The sequence below is a fragment of the Euleptes europaea genome, chromosome 13 (assembly GCF_029931775.1).
Source record: "Euleptes europaea isolate rEulEur1 chromosome 13, rEulEur1.hap1, whole genome shotgun sequence".
Lineage (NCBI taxonomy): Eukaryota > Metazoa > Chordata > Lepidosauria > Squamata > Sphaerodactylidae > Euleptes > Euleptes europaea.
In genome coordinates, this window is record NC_079324.1 from 65,107,805 (window position 1) to 65,130,500 (window position 22,696).

General features: G+C 53.0%; 1 protein-coding gene across 1 annotated transcript in view; it reads right to left on the reverse strand.

Annotated features, from left to right (window-relative positions):
* Positions 1-9,723: 9,723 nt before the first annotated feature.
* The window catches only part of MN1 (MN1 proto-oncogene, transcriptional regulator), a 29,341-nt gene continuing 16,368 nt past the window's right edge, over positions 9,724-22,696 (reverse strand). Inside the window, 1 exon segment of the mRNA XM_056859676.1 lies at positions 9,724-9,908. Coding sequence (XP_056715654.1) covers positions 9,724-9,908 — 185 coding nt within the window.

Below are 22,696 nucleotides of genomic sequence, written 5' to 3' on the forward strand. Positions count from 1 at the left end.
GGGGTTAATGAAAAACTCCGGGGGGGGGGGCGGCATGTGAGGGACTCCTGGCTCCCTGTGGCATGCCTTGATGCGAAGAACATGCTAATGTGCTGCATTTTATTCAGCCGGGGCAGGGGCTCCCCTCTGGCCCCAGCAAAATTCTCACAATGCTGACGAAATAAGGAGCTGCTCACACATAGAGCAAATGTGCAGAAAACAGAGTTTCACTTACCTGTAACTGTTGTTCATCTGGTGGATCTTCTATGCAGAAACACATTGGGACTGCGCAGGCACAGGCCAGCCACGGATAAGATTTGTCAGCTTCTAGCAAAATCGAGAGTGCTCCCCCTCCCCTCCAGTTCTCCAACCTGCCGCCATGGAACCAACCACTGGTCTAGCGGAGAGGTCCCACAGCGGGGAAGGAGGGAGGGATGTGTGCCTGCATAGAAGATCCACCAGATGAACCACAGTTACAGGTAAGTGAAACTCTGGTTCTTGTGGGTTATCCGGGCTGTGTGACCGTGGTCTTGGTATTTTCTTTCCTGACGTTTCGCCAGCAGCTGTGGCAGGCACCTTCAGAGGAGTAACACTGAAGGACAGTGTCTCTCAGTGTCAAGTGTGTAGACACTGAGAGACACTGTCCTTCAGTGTTACTCCTCTGAAGATGCCTGCCACAGCTGCTGGCGAAACGTCAGGAAAGAAAATACCAAGACCATGGTTACACAGCCCGGATAACCCACAAGAACCAATGAACTCTGACCTTGAAAGCCTTCGACAAGTGAAACTCTGTTTTTCATCTGCGTGGCTTCTATGCAGTCCCACATTGGGAGAGTAGCGAGCTCGCTTACCAGGACGGTGGGTGTGGGACTGTCACCGAAATAAAGACTGCAATACGGCACGTCCCACGGCTGCATCTCTTGCCGAGTCCACATCCATAGCGTAGTGTTTCATAAACGTAGAGGGCGTGGACCAGGTAGCAGTCTTACAGATGTCCTGGAGATCTATCTTGGAGGAGAAGGCGATGGAAGCCGCATATGCTCTGGTAGAATGCGCTTTGATCATAGGAGGGCACTCCTGGTGAGCAAACTCATATGCTATTTTGATGGTTGACGTGATCCACCTCGAGAGGGTCTGAGGAGAAGCACGATGACCCTTGCGGTGTCCGCTGAAGCAAACAAAAAGGTTGTCACCTTTACGGAAGTTCTGAGACCTTTTAATGTAAAAAAGAAGGGCTCTGCGGACATCGAGGGAATGTAATGCTCTATCAGCATCAGAGGATGGGTGAGGGGAAAACAATGTCCTGTGTAAGGTGGAAGGCTGAAACAACCTTAGGTAAAAAGGAAATCTTAGGCTTCAATACTACCCTATCTGAGTGGAACTTAGTATAAGGAGGGGAATGTGACAGTGCTGACATGTCGCTCACCCTCCTTGCGAGGTAATGGCGACTAAAAAGGCCGCCTTGAACGATAGTAAGGCCAATTCACAAGTAGCTAATGGCTCAAACGGAGGTCTCATGAGTTGTGAAAGGACTAAGGAGAGACTCCACTGGGGAACTGGTGGAGTGACAGGAGGGTACCAAGTTATTGAGACCCTTCAAAAACTTTTTGGAAAGGGGATGAGAAAAAACTGAGAAGGAGTCAATATCCGGATGAAAAGCCGATATTGCTGCTAAATAAACATTAATGGAAGAATTAGATAACCCATCATCTTTGAGGGATAGAAGGTAATCAAACACAACAGACAGTGGGCAATTGATTGGTGAAATATTTTTAATCTTAACCCAATCAGAAAAACGTCTCCATTTAGCGTCGTGGGACCGCTGTGTGGAAGACTTTAACAAATGCAGCAGAACCTTAGCTACCCTATCGGACCACTGCCCCGGGGTAGCACCCTCCAGGCCGCAAGCTGCAGGTCCGGGGGGAGTGGGAGGGAATCCTCGGAAGAAGAATGTAATTCCCTTGTGCAAGTGACATGAGCACTGCGAACCACGACCTCCTGGCCCAAAACGGAGTGACAATTATGGCATCTGTCTTGTCGTGGTTCACCTTGGCTAGGGCCTTGTGAAGTAGAGGGAATGGGGGAAAGAGATAAAACAGAGCCCCGTTCCAAACTGCCTGAAAGGCATCTCCCATTGAGCCCGGGCTGGCTCCCACCCTCGAATAGAACCTGGGACGCACTGAGTTGAGGTGTGGCAAAAAGGTCTATTTGCGGATAACCCAATGGCGGAATATTTGGTGAAGACAATTGCTGCTCAGGGTGAGCTCGTGCGCTTGATTGGGAAGGCGACTTAGAGTGTCTGCTAGTGTATTGCTCTTGCCCGCAATGTGACTCGCTACGAGAGTAGCGCGGTGAGCTATGGCCCATTCTCAGATGTCGCTGGCTTCCTTGGATAGCAAAACGGACCCTGTGCCACCCTGCTTGTTTATATAGAACTGGGCGGTGGAGCTGTCTGTGGCGATCTGAACGTGCTGTCCGTCCAGGTGCCCTGTGAATGAAGACAGAGCAAGACGGCTAGCACGCAGCTCCAGCAAATTGATGTGCAACCGGGATTCTAGGGAAGACCAAGTACCCCGGGCCGTAAGGTCACCACAATGAGCTCCCCAGCCCGACAGGGAAGCGTCTGTGAACAGGTACCTCTGAGGAGAAGGGTGATGAAAGGAGACACCTGAGAGGATGTTGGCATCGTGTGCCCACCATTGCAAGGAAGAAATAACATATCTAGGGATGGAAAGGCATTTGTATTGGGGATCAACATTGAGCCTGAACACCCGGAGGAACCAGTTTTGGAGCAGGCGCATACGGAGCCTCGCAAACTCCACCACGGCCGTAGTAGAGGCTATGAGGCCTAACAATTTCTGTATATGATGGGCTGTTTGAAACCATTTTTTTTTTGTGAATTTAGCCACCATCTTTTGGATGGTGAGAGCCCTCTGTACAGGGAGGAAGGCTCTGGCTTGGACACCATCCAACTGTGCCCCAATGAAGGTTTGTATTTGCGCAGGTACAAGCTTAGACTTAGAAAAATTAACCAAAAGACCCAGATTGTTAAGGACTGAGATGATTAAGTCCACCTGTGTGGCCAATTCCGATTGTGAAAGACCCACTACCAACCAATCATCAAGGTAGGGAAATATTACGCAAGCCTTCAGAGCAAGGTGGGCTACCACCACTGCAAGACACTTCATAAATGTCCTGGGGGCTGTGGACAACCCGAAGGGCAACATATTGTACTGGTAACATTTTCTATTGCATTCAAATCTTAGGTATTGGCAACACTCAGTATGAATTGCGATGTGGAAATAAGTGTCGCGGAAATCTAACACCACGAACCACAAATGTTTATCCAGGAGGGGAAGCACTTCTGGGAGCGTGAGCATATGGAACTTCCTGGTCCTAATAAAGGCGTTAAGGTCCTGGAGATCCAGGATAGGGCGCTTCCCCCCTTTTTTATCCACAAGAAAAAAGCGGGAGTAAAACCCATGATTCCGTTCCGAAGGTGCAACCTCTGAAATGGCTCCCGTAGACAGGAGAGTGGTAACCTCTTGTACGAGTAGGTCTGGGGCCGGTGAAAGGGAGCGGCCCGTGGGCCTGTATGGAGGTAACATATCAAATTCTATGAAGTAACAAACATTTATTATTTTGAGAACCCAAACATCAGTGGTAATAGCAGACCATGAGTGGTAGAAAGCCGACAGGCAATCAAGAAAGCAAGCAGACACGTCTAGTCATGCCTGCTTTGGTTTGTTGAAATGGCCTGGAGACCCTCTGGGGCCTTTACAGACCCTGGGTTTGGGTGGGAACTTCCTGTCCTGCTGCGGGTGGGGAAAGGACAGGCAGATGGAGGGTTGTTGGAAGGAACCCTGGAGACAATATGGGTGGGAAGATTGGTTGGCTTGACGGCCAAAATAACGCCGCTTAAAATCGGGGGCTTGGGGAGCAATCCCTAAGGATTTGGTAATGGGCTGCTGTGCAGCTTTGTCGGGAGCTCGCAACTCAGACGGATGGGGCGGCGACTTCTCCCACGCAACAGCGATGCCCCGCCCCGGCCCTCTCAGCACCCCAGTTAATCCACAGCCGCAAGCCGCAAGCAGGAGGCACAAGAGCTGCCCCCACACTTGGCCTGTGTCTAGGGTTATCAGCTCCCTCTTTGCCACCAATGGAAAATTTTGGGGGCAGAGCCTGAGGAGGGTGGGGTTTGGGGAGGGACTTCAATGCCATAAAGTCCAATTGCCAAGGTGGCCATTTTCTCCAGGTAATCTGATCTCTATCGGCGGAGATCAGTTGTAATAGCAGGAGATCTCCAACTATTACCTGGAGGTTGCCAACCCTATCTGTGTGCCCCCCCCCACAGTTTCTTTCCCACAGGCCAGTTTCAGCCACATCTCGGCCCCCCCAGACATCCCTAGTAGGGGGCTTCCAGGGACCAAGGGGAGGCCAAAAGGAGTGGATGAGGCGAACCCAGGGGAGCCCAGTGCTTTGGGGGGGGGGGCACAGCTGTCCCTCCCTCTCCTCCTCTGAGCGAGAGAATCAGACAGGTGGAGCGCTCCTATGGGGTCAAGGGAGGCAAGGAGGAGGCCTGGGAGAGGGCGACCCACAAGTGCCGCCTGGTGACTGCACGGAGAAGAACCTGAGCTCCGGCACAGGGACCCCCAGGACCAGCTTGGAGTCCAGCCCCGCTGCAGGGAGCTCCCAGAGGGGTTCAGCAATTGGCAGACAACCTTTGGGGCTCCCCCAAAACACGGACACTGGTGTATTTGCTCTCCTTAGTGTTTGCGCGTCCAGAACATATATGCTCTGCAGGCTGTTTGCGCACCAGGAGGCAGCAAACCCTCTCACTTGCATTGTTTACGCTGGAGAATGGGAAATGTTGACCCAGCCCCCCCCCGCCCCACTCATGAAATATGCAAGCCAGCGGGGGGGAGGAGGGAGGGTTGTGTTACAGCAACTGACCAGAAAGGGTGTTTCAGTTGGGGCCCACGCAAGCACGGCTGCCCCACAACTCTGGGCTCTAGCGCTGCGGATGGGGGAGTCCAGCCCAGGCTCTGTACCCACCCACCCGTCCTTGACCAGCCTCACCCCCACCACGCGCCCTTAGGCTCCCTTGAGGGGAAGTTTTAGGAGAGGAGAAACAAGAGATGGGGAGCAGAGTGGGGGGGGCAGGACCCACCAACACACACACCCCGCCACCGCCACCAGTGCCAGAAGGATCTTTGCTTTGCTGATGATTATTTAATGCCAAAGGCGGCGGTGGAGGTTTCCTGGCCCAATCCTGAGTGCTTCCAACCCTGCCTGGGAGTCCTGATCAGGCAGGAGTCCCTAGTGGGCAGGGCCCAGAATTGGCTGAGGCGGACGCATTTCCTATTTGTGTGTGGGGAGGGGGAGGTTTCCCCTGCAGCCACGCAAAATCTTCTTATTTGGGTCACTCAGTCTCAGAGCTCCCCCCCCCACACTTATCTTCTTATACTGATGATCTTGCATTCACATCCACACACACAAAGGAACTTCAGAGGGGTGGTGTCTGACAGGTAAGCCCCGCTCAGCTGGCAGAGTCCAGGGAAGCAGGATCTGCCCTCCAACAACAGGGTCAGCAGGCAGGGGGGGGAGGGAGGGCTGGGGTGCATCTTGCTTTGCTGGATTTGCCCCCATTCAGTACTCAGCATGCTAAAATGCTTCCGCCAGAGAGAGAAGTGGGATTCCCAGCTCCTGAGCAACAAGCGAACGTTCTCCCCAAGCAACATTTATGGGGGGGGGGGGGGCAGAAAGCAAAAATCCAGCCAGAAAATATACAGTAGCCACCATTAACATCATATTTATTGTTATTTAGTTGCTCAGTAAAACATATACAGATATATACAATATGCATGAATACAGAAGAGTGCACTTTACATATTAAAAAAGAAAGAAAATAACACTCACTTTTCATGAGCTTTCGTCACAGTCTTCCAACCAAGCATTGAGAAATGAATTTAAACCAAAGTCCCGGGCGGAGGACAGATTACAGATTGCCCCCCCCCCCACATTTGTATCTTATATGTGCAATTAACGTTTGTTGGACTGAGTCTGCCAGGGCTTGGGGGAGAGAGATCTTTCCTTGGGATCAGCCTCAGGACCGAGGGACTCCCTCCCCACCCACCCCGGCTCTCTCTGCTTTGCCCTTGCTTAAGAAGTCAGGTGTCAAAGGTGCAACTTTTTCGACAAAGCTGCCATTTCTAGTTTACATCTGATACCGTGTTTAGACCACTTTCTCCACCAGAGGGGCAACCCTGATGCTTCTTGGTCCGGCGTTTGCTCCCTTTCGGAACCCTTCCGCGGAAGAGTGGCGAAATGGGCAGGGAAAGGGAGGGGCTGCTGCTGTTTGCAAAACAAAAACCACAACCCCCCTGAAGTCAGAGCCAAACTTTGGCTGGGACTGTGGTTATGTTCAAATGGCCGTGGGACAGCGAGGCAGGCCACAGGCCTCCCTGCTTAGACAAGGCCAGCCCTTCAAGTATAGCCATTGCGGTTGGGGGGGGGGGGAGCACCGCAGAGCCTGGTCCGCCTTCTCCAAATGCATGGGCGACCGATCGAAAGCCGGCGTGTGCTCAACTTTAGGGTCCCTAGCAGAGTTCTCAAGATTTCCTTCCTTGAGCATGTATGTAATACTCTCAAAAATCCAAATAAAGCCAGTGGATATCCAGCACGTAAGTTCTGCGTAAAGCAAAGGACTTCCACACTCAGTGGCAAATGGGCAGGTTATCCAAACAGACAGCAGAACATAGAGTTTGCTAAGGTTTGTCTCAAAGTTTTTTTTGGTTAGAAAACAGTTTATTTGCCACTAATGAAAACCCTCCAGCGGAATCAGTTTGCTCTGTTGCCTCAATGAGGTTTTAATCTACGGGGTGCTTGTTTCTCTGTTTAAATCTCCAGGACTGATTTTTTTCAAGGAGAAAAATTTATTTAAAAAAAAAAACAGGAAATGTATTTCTTTTCTTTTGTGGGGCTGAAGAAAAGGGGACTCTTTGTTCACTGAACAGGCCGCCAGGGTCTTCCCCCGCCTAGAAACGGCAGCAAGTCACCAAGGTGACCCTCTGAGATTGCCGGAAGGGGAGGGGGTGCCGCTCTGCTCACCTAGCACCAGCAACTGGGGGCGGGGGGGGGGGCTTTCTGCTTGCAGGGAACTGGTAAAAAGAGACCCACATTTCTGACCTCCGAGTGGCCAGATGGGGGCTTTTTGTATATCACGCAGAGGGAGAAAAGTACAAAGTCTACTTCAGACTGAGATAAAAATTCACAGAATTTTAAGCAGACTTTCAATTTCCTCCTTAGAATTTCCTCGGTTTTTAAAGGAAAAGGAAAAAGACTCACTTCTCACGGCTAAACTAAAGCTCCAGCAGAAGAGCAGCTAGCTGGCTGCGCGGGGGCCAAGTCCTGCGTACACAATCCTGGGGCAGCTGTTGGAGATTTTCTGCCCAGAGGAAGGACATGGGTGCTACAACTCGGCAACCTTTATTCCACCACCTGCGATCCTGGACAATCTGAATGGCTTGGAAGTATAATAGTGGAAGGGGAAACCGTCTGGGCCTGGAGGCAGGTCAAGCCTGTGCCCGGAGAGCCAAACCGTCCGCAAAGAACACCAATTCAGGCTCCAACCAAGAAGGCAACAGTCTTAGAGCTCACTACGGCCTCGTTCTCAAACCCCTTCAGGCTCAGTTAGGATGCTGGAAGGGACAGAGGAAAGGCAGTGTGTCCACCCCAGGGAGGCACCCACCACTCCTACAGAGTCAAGAGCATGGCCCTGGTCACCCTGGGCACCAGCTCTGCCATTACACCCCAATCCTGAACACAGCCTATGGACGAGAGCAGCAGTCTGGCCCAGGCAGGTGGGGGGCCCAGGATGCCTGCCTGCCTGCCCCGAGAGAGGAAGTGGATGTCATGAAGGAGCCCCCTAGACCAGGGTGAAGGCCCAGCTGGCTCCGGGGCCAAACACTGCTCCTCGCTGCAAGGGCTCGACTCGGATGCCCCAGAGCCACCCCAAGCGAGCACAGGAGGCAAGAATGGAGGGACACCGCTGAGGGTGGCACAAGAGCTCCAAGCAGCCCCTGGAGTAGATGCCAGCCACTCTGCTCCAGAACGCCTCCGTGGCAGAGGCAGCCGGCAAAGGTGGCAGGGCAGGCCTCAGCAGAGCCTTTCCCACAGTCCCCCTCCCCACAGGGCTGAGCAGCTTTCCAGATAAGGAATGTTTACTGCGAGGACCAAGAAAGCGCCCCAGCACTGGGCAGCACAGGAGGCAGGGGTGGGGAGAGCAGCGGGCATCATGCTCAGGGCTTCCCCTCACCAAAGCGCCACAGGCAGGGAGCCCACGGCTGACACAAAAGCACCCTGCTTCTGCCCAGCGCAAAGCAAGCAGCGTTCCCTCCGGCCTGGCCCTCCGGCCCTTGCAAAAACAGCCCCCCCCCCATTCACCTGCCTGAACAATACGGGCCTGTTAACAAAGCTGTGCTGGCCACAAAAGCCCAGAGCCAGATCGCTGGAGGCCGACTCTGCCTCCCTCCCCACAGGGGTGGGCAGCCTGACCGAGGGGGGAGGGGAGGGGGAGAAAAACACACCCGGCTCTTTGGCAAGAAAGAAGGGGCTGTTCAAAAGGAAGCTGCTCTTTGCCTCCATCTTTGGGGAAAGGCTGGGGCTCAGCGGGGGGTGGGATGGGGAGAAAACCAACCACTCAGCTGTGGGGGGGGGGAGGGAGGCAAGCAGCCCAGCTTGGCCCAGCTAAGCCCCCCTCGGTGGCTGGGAAGAACCATGCAGAGAAGGAGTCCCTGCTGGAACGGGAGGCAGGAACCTTTCGGCCAGGGGGTGGCTGTCTGACTCCGGGGGTGGGGGGGTGGGCAGCTGCCGATGATGCGGTTGTTTTCCAGGACTTCCACTTTGGACAGCACAGAATACAAGGTGGGGGGGGGGCAACGGGTCAAAGAGAAGAAGCCGCTTTTCTTACGGTGACTTGCACAACTTGGATATCAACAGAATTGGAGAAGGCCTCGCCTAGTGGCAAAGGCCAAGGTGACCGTGACGGAAACCGACCCCTCAAGGAAGAGCCCCAGGGGTTCACACGGGTGGCATCTGGGTTCCTCACTCTGTCTTTCAGCCAGATGTGAGCTGTGAGTTTCCCTCACCTCCTGCATGCACGTGCACTGCCCCGTCTGGATCCTGACCGGGGACCTCAGCCTTCCCTTCCCCACACACGCACCATTCCCCCCACATGGACCACCCGTCAGCACAAGTGCTGGGATGCGCAGAGGGGGCAGACCGTGCCTCTCCAAGGTTGTTTCAGGGCAGAAGAATGGTGGGGGTCGGGAGCGGAAGCTCCTTCTCTCCAAGGCCCACCTCCCAAATCTGAATGTGAGCATGATGCGCCCCAGAAGGGAGCGGGGGGGGGGGGGAGGCTGTACAGCTTGCCTCTGACAGCAGGGAGCGCAGCAGCCAGGCCCGACCTGTGTCGGACTTAACGTGCGGACTGGCCCTGAAGGGAGCACCTGCCCAGAGGAGAGCAATGGGGGTGGGGGGTGGGGGTGGGGGTCCGGCACTGGGAACAGAAAAGGAAACAGAAACGTGAGTGAGCTTGATTTTAAATTAACCCTTTCCAGTCCCTATGCCGCTAAGCAGGTTCCAACCTAGAAAAATAGTCCAACTAGCAGGAGCGGCCCTTTAAACACAAAGAGAAATGAAAAATAATTCCTTTCTTTCCTTCTTTCTCCTCCTCCTTCGTCTTCAAGTCAGGGCAGCGACAAAAGTTCCAAATCTGTTGGAGATGTCCGAGTGGAGGGATCGCCAGGTGGGCACCGCAGTCCGCCCCTTCGCCTCGCCCATGTCCTCCGTGCAGTGGACAGAAAGACACTGCAGGTGGCTGCCAGTCTGTGCCGCGGCTGAGGTCTTGGCGGAAGGGAGGTCGAGGGCTGCAAAGAGGGGGGAGGGACAACAGAGAGGTTAACCACGTGCGCAACATAAACCACCACAACTGCTCAGCCCACGGGTGGCCCTTGGCAGCTTCTGGGCTCCAGCTCCAGCCTGGGGGGGGGGGGCACCCAGGCCACAGCCAGGGACTTCTGCAGGCATCTTATTGATCTACTTTTATTTAATACATTCGTTAGCCCCCTTTCTCCCTTGCGGAACTCAAGGTGGCTTGCAATATAAGTAAAACATTATAACGCAATAAAAACAACAATTATAAAACCCATAAAAGTCACAGATTAAAAACTCCAATTAGAATTGCCAATAATAAAAGCTAAATTAATCAAACGGAAGTCCTAAACAAAACTGTCTTCATCTGTCTCCTGAAAACCAATAATGAGGGGGCCGGGCGCACTTCCATGGGGAGATTGCTCTGTAATAGGGCTGTGCAAAAAAAAAAAAAAAAAATTGGTAAATTTTGGGTTCATGTTTATTGGACCCAATTTTTTTGGGGGGGGGGGGAACCCGACCCATACCAGTAAATGGCTATTTTGGATGTATTTCAAGGTTTCCTGAAAATAATTTAGGTCCATTGTAGGCCTGGTTAGTATTTGGATGGGAGACCACCAAGGAATACCAGGGTTGCTGTGCAGAGGAAGGCCCTGGAAAACCACCTGGTAGTCTCTTGCCATGAAAACCCCAAAAAGGGGTCACCATAAGTCGGCTGCGACTTGATGGCACTTTACACACACACATAGTATATATGGAATTTTTTTGGAGGAGTTCTGGAGGGAGCATTTTTCAAGGTAGAGTCACCAAATTTTCAGGGTAGCTGCAAGGGACTCTCCTTGCATGAATCCCAAAGTTTGGTAAAGTTTGGGACAGGGGGCACAACTTTATGGGCCCCTGAAGGGGTCACCCCCATTCTCCATAAAAAGCATTGTAAAGTTTACTATCCTTTTCTATTGAGGAGGGGGGTAACCCCTTTGGGGGCCCATAAAATTGGACCCCCTGCCCCAACCTTTATCAAATTTTAGGGTTCATGCAAGGAGAGTCCCTTGCAGCTATGCTGCGAATTCAGTGACTCTACCTCGAAAAATCCCCCCAGGAGAATTTTAAAAATACATACTTTCCTCAGTCTGTAATAGCTGCATTCACACCCAAGAATCGTGGGAAAACTCAGGCTACCTATAGCTTTGCAACCATTCATAGGAAACTGAGTTTTCCCATGATTCCTGGGTGCAAATGCGGCCATTACAGAATGTGAAAAGTAAGTATTTTTAAAATTCTCCCAGGAGGGGGGTTTCAAGGTAGAGTCACCAAATTCACAGTGCAGATGCAAGGGACACTGGATGAACCCCCAAATTTAGTAAAGTTTGGGACAGGGGGTCCAATTTTATAGGCCCCTGAAGGGGTTGCCCTCATTCATGAAAATTTGGTGCCTCTACCTTGAAAAATGCCCCCTCCAGAGCTCCTCAAAAAGAATTCCCCTGGGGAAAAGCCTGGGGAAAGCTGAAGCCAAAAAAAGCCGAATACCTATTCGGCTTTTTCAGCGATTGGCTGTCCAGCTCAGACAAGATTCCCAGTTTTAATATTCGGCCAAAATTAAGAAGCCAAAAATATTTTTTTGGGGTTTATTTTAGGTTTGGTAAACCCGATTTGCACAGCCCTATTCCATAATTGCCGGGCTGCCACAGAAAAGGCCCTCTTTCGTGGATCAACCAAATGAGGGGTTTTAATTGGTGGGACAGCCAGGAGGGCCTCTTCCCATGATCTTAATTCCTGGGCAGGAATGCATGGGAGAAGATGGTCCTTCAGATACTCCGGTCCCAAGCCATGTAAAGCTTTTAAGGACAAAACCCACACCTTGAATTGGGTGTGGGACAGTGTAATTGCTGTAGTATCGGGGTCACATGATCCCGGTAGCTGGCCCCGACCAGCAGTCTAGCTGCAGCCTCTGAACACTCCTCAGGGGTGGTAGCATCACATTGCAATAGTCCAGTCTAGATGTAACTCAGGCATGGATCACTGTAGCCAGATCTGACTGCTCCAGGAGCGGACACAGCTGACTCGCCGGCCGAAGCTGGGCAAAAGCACTCCCAGCCACAGCAGCCGCCTGGTTTTCCAAGGGGGCCGCTGTGTCCAGCAGCACTCCCCGGCTGCGAACCTGGCTCGCCAAGGGGAGCATAACCCCATCCAAGACAGGGGAGCTCTGAAGTCCCTGGTCTGCCTTCCTACTGACCCAGAGCACCTCTGTCTTGCTAGGCATGCAGGAAGTGGACCGTGGGCCGGTCCTCAGCAAGGAGGGAGGGGGCCAGGCAGCCACGGGCCCCCAACTGCTGCTTTTGAGCTCCAAGGAGTCCCCCCCTCCAAAGAGACCAGAGTGATATGGAGATTAATAGAAAGAAAAACATGGAAGCATCCCAGGCACAGCAGGCTGCTGCTTGGCCTTTTGTCCCTGAAAGCATGGGAATGCGTATCCCTGGCACACTTGCCCTTAATCCCTTGACGAAAGGCAGCCACACACCCCACAACAACAGCCGTATCTGGAGGCAGCAAATTTGGAAAGATACACTGTGGAACAGGAACATTCTGTTCCAGCTGTCATAAACGGGGGGGGGGGGCTTTCTGGATGATGGGGGTGTCAGCATGGATGCCCTTCTGCTCTCTCCCCCCCCCCCGCCCTGCCACAGCTGAATCTGCCCCCGGCTTGTCATAGTCTTTCTATTCCCTGTCATTGGTAAAATAAGCCTGTAAGCAGAAGGGTTGGGGGAGACCCAGGCCTTGTGGTTCACCCTTGAAATCAAAGGCAGATCAGAACACATAAGAAGTGCGAAGCCCCTGTGCAAAGTCTGAATTGAGTGGGCCGTGTGACAATAAAAACACGCAACGTTGCATCCAAGTCAAAGACATTTTGCACCAAGAAAAATGATTTGCATGAGTTATGCAAATGACACTACATCTCTTACTTGGCATAATTTATACTCTTTGGAAGGGCTAAAGATGTAAAATTTCCAGAAAATTTTGAAGCCCCAGAGGGAGGGGGTTGTTTTCAGGGTTGAGGGGGAGGGAAACAAAATGGAAATTTTGGAAAAATTGAAATATATGCAATACTTATTTTCCTATCAAACCTAAGTTTGTTTATATAGATTTAGCAACAGATCTATCATTTATAACTTAGTAAGCATATATAAAGCTGTACTATTTCACAAATCTGTGAAATTTAAGAGTATAAATATCTACAATTTCTGTAAGAAAAACTGCATGTATACCCATCATGTGAGAAAGAGTTGCAAACTGCCTGAACCCTGATGCTGCAACAGCACCCTGTATCTTAGATTTTTGTCATCTGAGAGGTCAGAAAAATAAACGCAGAAGAAAACAAATTCTGTAGCATACAAAAGGAAGCGTATTATTTATACAGCAACTCTCTCATAGAATAGGCAGGACTATCAGCATGTTTGGATATCGAGCTAAATATAATTGAAAACACTGGACTCTTCAGTGAATTAACACTAAACAATATATAGTATATTAATTGCAGCCAAAAACATTCATGATAATATTGCATACGTCTAAAGTATTTTTTTTCCACTGCTTTCTAAAATTTCTTAGTTTTTCCACTGGAAAAATAGCATGAAAAAGTCCTCAGACTTTTCCATGCTATATTTTGAGTATGAAAAGCCTTCAGATTTACTCATTCTAAAAAAGAAAAATATATATAAGAGGTGTTTTCCCAGGGCTCCCCCCAAATGTTCTAATTTTTCCATTAGAAAAAAATGGGGGGGAAAGTCCTTAGGACCCCCCCCCCCAGAAAAAAATCCCCTCTAGGAAGGAGCAAGAAGTTACAGAGAACAGGGAAAGCCCAACTGCCCAGCTGGGAAGCTCACCGGGACCCTCCAAGCCCTGGACACGGAGACCCCTTCCCCAGGGATGGGGGGGGAGGGCAGCTGCCACTGAGCCCCTCTTTCCGCCTCTCACTCCCAACACAGCGCAGCAGCCAAGGAACCGGTTTCCTGGGGGGGGGGCGCACTGGAGACAATGAGGTCAAGTCAGATGGGCCCAGACAGCAGCACATGCCAGCCTTCCTCTGGCTTGGTGGGCTCATGCTTTCGAAAGGACTGTCCACGTGATACATCTTTGCAGCTACAAAGATGGATACTTGACTTTTAAGAAGAAAATTAAAGTCTTCCAAGATTCCGTTTATTTATCACTCACTTCTCTCCCCAACTGGGATCCAAACATTGGCTTACCCCATTGTTCCCATCCCTCTCATTGTTTATCCTCCCTTTGACCCTCTCCTGCCCATGTGGGTTAAGTCAGCGCTGGCTGCCCAGGAAGAGGGCAGGGAGGGAGAGGGGGTCCAGAGCGTCGACGGGGTGGGGGAGGGCTGCGGAGCTCGCTGGGAATGTGGGGACGCAGCAGAGACAGCTGCCCAGAAATCTGCTGGATCCATGGCGTCAGCTGGATCCATGGCGTCAGCTCGTTGGCACCCGGCTCAGTTGTTCAGAGTATTCTGGCACCTGACCTGGCCATGGGAATCCATGCTATGATAACCTCGAGGCTAGACTACTGTAATGCATTCTACATGGGTCTGCCCTTAAAGACAACTCAGAAACTCCAGTTATTGCAGAGAAGGCCAACCCAGTTACCACCGGGCATGAGATGAAACATGCACGCCACCCTCCATTTTACAGACACTAAGTGGTGACCAAGCAGTCACCAGGTTCAATTCAAGGTTCTGGTTATCACCTGCAAAGTCCTCTGTGGCCTGGGACCCCCAGACCGGCAGGATTGCCTGTCCCGTTGCGCTCTATTGGTTTGCCCATCTGTGCGAAACCTCCTAAAGATGCCCCCCAAGATCAGCAGCTTCCTGTACAGGTGCATGCCCATCGGAGGTGCCCACTTTGCAGAGCAGACTGCCTGCGGAGTTCAGGAAAGGCTCCCAGCACTTCTGTCGCTGTATAGAATGTGCACAACCGAAACGTTCAGGAGAGCATTTTTAAAACTGCAGCGGAATGAACCGCCCAAGAGACGAAGTGGCCCAGGGCCACGGCTAGTGCTGGTAGCACCTGCTTTCACCACCTTGTCTCATACCTTTAATCCACTTTCTATATTAGTAGTTTACTCGCCTTAGATGGGGGGGCGCCTGCCTCAAAGACACCCGCCAAGCCTAGGACACACAGGAACGCACAGCTTCCCTGGCAGATTCCAACCTGGGGCTCCAGGCTCCTCCTGGGCCACTCTGACCCCCACCCCCAGCCACATGGGCTCTGAGTCCTACACCCTCCCCCCCCAGTGCTCCTGCAGAACCATAAGCAGTTGGCTTTTCAGCCTCTTAAGAACTCGGCGGCCTTCCCCAGTCCCGCCGGCACTGCACTCCTGCATGGTGGTGGTTGGGAAGGCCACCCTCCCTCTCAGCCCTGCAACCCAGGATGTGCAGCGAAGGCCCGGCTGCTGCACACGCAGAGAGGCAGTCGGGGTGGCTCCAGCCTTCACAAGCCTCCTGCCACTCAGAGGTCATTCAGAGCCAGAGTATGTCTCAGTGGCAGTGCCAACCGTGCTCCTTTGGCACACTTTCATTTGCCAAGCATGGCCCTTGGCATGACATGGGACTTTCCAAAAGGTGGAGCCGGCCCCAGCAGCCCCATAGCGAGAGGTGAACTCCAAGCAGCGTGGCCGAGGGAGGCACAGTAGAGCCCGCTTCCCCCAACCGCTCGGACCAGCTCTGCACTTCCAGCATGGAGGACTGGGTGGGCTGTTTTACTCAGGATCTAGGGAGACCCTGTTTCCAATGCCCCAAAAGGCCTAACCTGGGGACATTCGAGCAGTCCTTCCCACCGGCAGAGTGCAGAATTCCTTCGCAGAACGTGCTGGTTCCTCAGCTCCTGGCCCGATATACCAGACCGCAACTGCCCACCGGCCTCCGAGCTCAGTCGCACCCCCAGCCAGGGACTGACTGTCCCCACTGGTGGGACACACTGACGGGTCTGCCTCGAACGGCACTGGTCACCCACAGGGTTCAGGCCAGATGCTGCCCCCCCCTTTCCAGGAGACTCTGCCTACCATTCGCAGGCAAACGGGCAAGCAATGGAAAGACAGGCCTCCCACCCTGGCCAGCCAGAGGGCTGCCACCAGGAGTCAAGGGCAGCCCCCAGGCCCAACCGCCCCACAAAGAACTAGAGACTGCGTGGGCTGGGCGGGTCCCTCCAGGGAAGCTCTGCCAGGAGGGACATGCCCTGGAACCACAAGGAGAGCGGGCAAGGTGCCATTCAGAGGGGGCCCACGCAAGGCCTCTTTGGGCCAGTCCGGGGGCCCCTCAGAGGTGGTCCCGTCAGCCACGAAGGAACCTCGGGGTGTTCTGAGGCTACAGACGGCTTCACGAAGGCAACTGGAAATGCCCAAGTTAGCCCAGCGATTCCCCCCCCTCCCCACAAGAGAATGTTTCCCAGCTGCATCCCACGAAAGGGCAAACCTGAGACAGACTGGGAACAGGGCCCTCGCATCCCGGCCATGGTTTGATATTGTCAGTTTGATCTTGTGGGAGGGGAGCACCCAGGATGGACTTCTCGCCTCCAGGCACATCTCTTCCACCTCTGCCAGCGCTCTGACAAAGCCCCCCAGCCCCCCCGACCCTCGATGAGCAGCCAGCCATGAAGCTCCCGCATGATGGCTCAGGCCACGGTGGCCGCAGGCTTGGCCCGCGCTGCTCAGAGGGTCTGGCTCCCGGCCGGCGTCTCCTTAGCCAAATGATCCCCTGGGGACAAGATCTTTTTCACCAAGTCTCCCCTGTGACAGCTGGACAGACTGGTTGGGACACTGAATTGTGCCTCCCCGCACATGACAAAGCGCTCCAGTGCCTGCCGGAGTCAGGGCCCCCATGGCGAGCGGAAGACGCTGCCTTTGACATCAGAGGAGCCATTTGCACCCAGGAAGACAACGAACAGAGACCAGCCTCATGCCTGACTCACGCCAAGCTGGCAAAATTTATGCACCACTCACTCTTCCCACCAGCCCAAGAAGGCCCGTATTGATCTGTCAGGTGACCACGGAGTAAAACTGCAGTGCCATCCTGAACAGAGTTACACCCCTCTAAGCCCACTGACTTGAATGGACTTAGAAGGACATAACTCCGCTTAGGACTGCACTGTCCACCTCTGAACAGCAGTCAAAGACTCGTGTGCCACAACAGGAACGGCGGTCCCCCACTTACACGCACAGCTTTCTACCCTGGCCCCGTCTCTCCCAACCACGTCCACTGCACTGTTTCCCCCGTCTCTGCCCATCCCGTGTACACAATTCAAAGATGGCAGACGGAGCGACTTCAGATGCATCGCTAATGAAATGTACTACACAAAACCTAGATTCTGCACGCACTCCAGGTATGCGAGCCATCCCTTCAGCCACATCTTAAATCGCCACAACTTAAACTTTATGGAGTCACTTGGGCTTCCCCAGGCTCAGGACTTATGCCAAAGGCCGAAGCGCAAACATTTTTATAGCCAAGCAATTTGGGGGTGGGGGGCTTTTCCTACAGAACACAAACATTCTCTATGGAATTACTTTATACCCCACCTTTCTCCCCAGGTGGCCTAACATCATTCTCCCCTCCTCCATTTTATCCACACAACAACCCTATGAGGTAGGTTAGGCTGAGAATGTGTGACTGGCTGAAGGTCACAGGTAAGCTTCCATGGCAGAGCAGGGATTCGAACCTGGGTCTCCCAGATCCTATATACAGCAACAACAACAAAAGGGGGGGACCTTAACTCTAAAAACTAGAATAAGGCACCCAAAAGGTAAGGAATCAACATGAAATCATGGGCTAATATTGATACAAGTGATTTTGTGAATAATATATAATAAATGTAATACAAATACAAAATTAATGTAAGTGTAAACAACTTGTATGTGGCCCTGTTCTGGCCTCTATGTATCTGTGCTGAACATGCCAAATAAACATAAAAACACAAAATTACAACAGTGTGACATACAGAGCAGCACCCCCAAACATATGGGGTGGGAGTGTTAGTGGGGCCAGTGCACCCGTGTCCATGGGCTTGCCCCGTGTATCCCGGGGTCCTGCTTCCTGAAAAGCAGTGCGGGTTCAGGTCCAGAGGACCATTCGCATCAGCAGCAACAGCAGACCGGCGGGGGGCATCCTCTGGCCCTTGGTTTTCCTTCACCAACTAGAGGATGAGAAGCAAAAAGATCCACTTCCGTATTCCTACTTGTTTAAAGAAGAGAGAACAAGATGCTCAGCTGGACCCAAGGGAGACAGGCTTTTTACCAAGACAGTTCACCCGGCTCAGTATTTCCTGCTCTGACTGGCAGCAGCTTTACAGGGCTCCAGGTCGCTCTGGAATCTGGGAGACCCAGGTTCAAAACCCCACTGTACCATGGAAGTTCACTGGGTGGCCTTGGCCCTGTTACTCTCTCTCTCATAGGGTTGTTGTTGTGAGGATAAAATTGAGAAGAATTGTGCTGTAAGCGGCTTTGGTTGCCCACTAGGGAGAGAAAGGGGGTGAGTATAAATACAGAGGGGGGAATGCAAGGGATTGAAATGGAGACCTTCTCCACGGCCAGTGCGGGTTCCGCCACAGAGCTCTCTTTGCCTTGCCAAGAGGAATGGAACGGGGGGGGGGGGGGCGCACAACCCCCTTCGAGGGCTTCTTCCTCAGCTGCCAATGGGAGGACACCCTGGAGCCAGGTTTGTGCTGGCTTAGCGAGTGATGATGGACCTTACCGTACCGTCTGGCAGCCAGGACTGGTGTGGCAGGACCCTGAACACCACATAAGCTCCCAAAAGCCACACTGCGTCCCCTTGAGGGAAAGGAGCAAAGAAGGTTTCCCAACATCAGTCCCGAAGACCTTTCCCAAGCTCGGCCAACACTCCAGACCAGGGGGAAGGGAAGGGGGCCGTGCTGCCAAAGCCACCTGCCCCTTCCGGGCTCCCCATCCAAGAGGCAGCCATGGGAGAGATGAAAACCCTTGGGGAAACGGATGAAGCGAGGCAGGAAATGCATCTGTAGACCTGGAGCACGAGGAAGACGGATTGCCTTCACGGGCAGAGAGCGCCACTCTCTCCAGCACCAGCGTCTGGGGCTGCCTGCTGCCAACGCTGCCACTCCACCCCTCAGAGGTGCGCACAGCCTGCCCGGGGCCAGCTCCCCGTTCTGGGGGCTTGCAGCTTTCCTAGGCAACCGGCTTTTTGCTCCCCAAAGCCAGCGCTGACTGTTCTTCTGTTGCCAGGGGACAGCCCAGGACTAGGTGCAAGCCTCTGCTCAGCTGGAGCACGCCACCCCTGCCGTGTGGCCCCCTTGGCCTCTCTGCCAAACACAGCTAAGAAATTGGTTCTCGTAGGTTATCCGGGCTGTGTAACCGTGGTCTTGGTATTTTCGTTCCTGACAGCTAAGAAACCCAGACACAAATGGGATACTCCACAGCAAAGCCCACAAAGGTGCTCCCAAGCTTCTCAGGCTGTCCCAACTAGCCAACAGCAGTTCCACCCTTGGATTTCTCAGGATGGCCAAGGGGTCCCCAAGAATGTAAGAACATAAGAAAGGCCCTGCTGGATCAGACCAAGGTCCGTCAAGTCCAGCAGTCTGTTCACACAGTGGCTGACCAGGTGCCTCTAGGAAGCCCACAAGCAAGACCGCTGCAGCAGCATTATGAAGAGCTGAGAAGCACCAGCTGCTTCTCAAGTCAGAGACCCGTTCCCCCAGAGGGGGGGAGAGCTACATAGCCCCCCCTTCCAGGTTTAGAAGGGGGATCCGGGCCTCTACATCAACTAACTTGTGCAGAGAGGAATTTGTCTGCAAGACAACAGATGAGTGAGGTCAAAAGCAAAATGCAAAGCCTTTGGGCCACCACAGGAAGACGACCTCCCGAATCTCCTACAGGGACACAGGTCACAGGCCCCGAACTAACGCAAGGAGGTTCCCCCTGGCTGAGTTCAGGTCTCACGGCCACAAGGATTTTACTTTCTTGAAAAGATGCTCTATGCCTGACAGCTGAAAGATGAAGGGCACACAATACCCTCCAGGAAAAAAAAAAAGAAACGTGGGAATGGACCAACAGCCACTCCCTGTCTCCCACCACACGCAAGGGTGGCCAAGGACCCGGGGAAAGGGCCCGGTTTGGTTCCCGGGGTAGCAAACAGAGCCAAGTCACACAGCAAGGGCGGCTTTTAAAATACGGACAGAAGCTCCAGCTTGGCACCGCCTGGCACACCCCCAACATCCCACTGAATGCATGGAAGAGGCCAGCCCTGAAGCACAAACCAAGCTGGATCACAGAAGCCGCTGTGTATTGCACCCGGTGTACAGAGTGGTCAGCTGCTGCAGTACTGCAGTCAAAAAGCTCTGCTCACGACCTGAGTTCGATCCCAATGGAAGTTGGTTTCAGGTAGCCGGCTCAAGGTCGACTCAGCCTTCCATCCTTTCGAGGTTGACAAAATGAGTACCCAGCTTGCTGGGGGTAAAGGATAGACGACTGGGGAAGGGCGTAGCAAACCACCCCAAGAACACAGTCTGCCTAGTAAATGTCGTAATGCGATGTCACCCCATGAGTAACCCGGTGCTTGCACCTTTATCTTTAAGGAGGGATATTTCCCTCCACACCACCAACCAGGGTGCCTTGCGGGTTAAAAATGGGCCAGTTAGAACTGCCTTGGTTAGATACGCTCATTAGCTAATCACAAAATATATTCAACTGAATAGCTACGGAAAGGAAGTATCGATTTGGAATCATTAATGCAATTATTCACAGATGAAAACTGGCAAGGAAACTCTTGAATATGCAGAGAGAGTCCATTTTAAACACACACACACAGAAACACACACGGTTTGCAACAGCAACTACCAAGTAAGAAGCCGACCAAGCAAGTCTTTACTTGTAGGAGGGAAGCGGCACTTTGCTGGCCAGAAGACAAACCTGGAGGTTATTCTGCTAATGCCACAAGTTCCAAAGTCAAGGGAAGAGGCCCCTTCCAGAGCAGCGTTGGCTGGAGCAGAACCAAAGGTTCGGCAGAAGGGGTGGATTTCACAACGTATCCTCTCACGCACACCCTCTCAACTGCTCTGCTATATATTTCGGCCACTTTTCTCCGTTACTTATTTTGGTAAGTGCTCCTTCCATCCTTGCCAGAGGAACACCAACATCTGTCCTTCCAGCAGTGCGTGGGCCCCTTCTGTGTAAACACTGGTCTGTTAAAAGCCAAAGGACGCAAGTGGCCCAAACCACCGTACGTACGCTCAAAGTGACCAGGAGCGAAAGTGGAAGTCGGGCCAAGATGCGCCCTTCCTCCGTTTGCACTCCTGCCCCACCAGAGCAACCGCAAGGGGCATGCGGGGATGCCCTGTCTGGATCGCAGCTGCCTCTGGAGGTGGACAGCGAGCCCCAGTGGGGGAGATCTGCACAGCTGCATGGTCCCTTTCCCTCCTGGCAGAGGCAACACATCACAAAGGAAAGGACCTGCAAAATGGAGGGTGCCAGGAGACGCCACCCTTCTCCCCGCAAACGCCCCAGGCAATTCCCGGAGCACACTCTGCTCCGGAGAAACGGGGCCACTTTTCTTCTCCCTCTCAACACTGAATGTAAGTTAAAAATAGAGCCTGAATTAATGGCACTAAACTGTAAGTGATAAGCTGTGTGGGAGCAAATTGTGCCCTTTCCCAAAAGCTGGAGCACAAAAAAAAAATCTTATTTACAGGATGGAGGTTTATTCGTTATGAAAAATCTTAAAGATGTTAAAACCAAACATTAACACTTTATTGGCAGAAGCAGTGGGTTGGAGTCCCGTGCCTGGATGTGATCTTCAGTGGGGGCTGCTCTGAAGCACAGACACACACACCCCATCTCACAAAGGACCTCAACGGAAGAATGACTGGTCTTCACCTCACGGAAGGAACAGTGCCTGGCAAGCAAAGGAAAATCCTCCCATGACTGCGCAGGCAGGAAAGGCGTCGTGTGTCAATCGCCAGGCTCTGAGTCTCAGGCAAGAAGTGGCCTGCCGAGCCAGCAGCATCCAGAAGACCAGGCAGGGGCGCCCGCGCCTCCCAAGGGCAGATCAGCCTGGCAGCCTCCGTCACAGAACAATTATGGTGGGAGGGGTAGCACTTGACTCTCCCGCAAGGGCAGGGAAGGCAGAACAAGACCACAGGGCAGGATGGGTAACACAACTTCTAAGGAGGTCCGTTCAGTCCTCACCCTCCTCGTCTGCCAACAAGGCTTCTCTCGCCAGGCCTTAAAGTCCAGGAAACAAAAGACCGGCATGACCCTTCTCAGGAAGAGAAGGCTCAGTGGTGGCAAAGCCCTTCCGCCTGGGAGCCAGATCGGATCGACTGAAAGCAACCGTGCCACCCCAGGGCCGGGCCAGCCTCTCTTTGCAACAGAGGATCCACCCGCCCCAGGATCCCCGCCAGAGGCTGCAGTCAGAAGCTCTAACTACTTGAAATGAGGATTTCACATCAGGGTTCCCGCAGCTGTGCCCCCAAAATGGGCGTGCGGCCGACAGCTCTCCTGTCAACAACCTCCCTCGATTCGGGCAACAAGCTTAAAGGCGAGAACCCTCCAAGCCACCACTCGGCAGAGCCGTGCGATCGAGAAAAACAGTGTTGCTTACCTGTAACTGTTGTTCGTCGAGTGGTCTTCTGTGCAGGCACACATGGGTACTGCCAACTCTCCTGCACAGACACAGCCGGACGCACGCCACTCGGTCATTTGAAAGCCAGACTTTTGAAGCGGCAAAGTGTCGGCCTGGCTGGTATAAAAGAGGCCCATCGCAAGATCC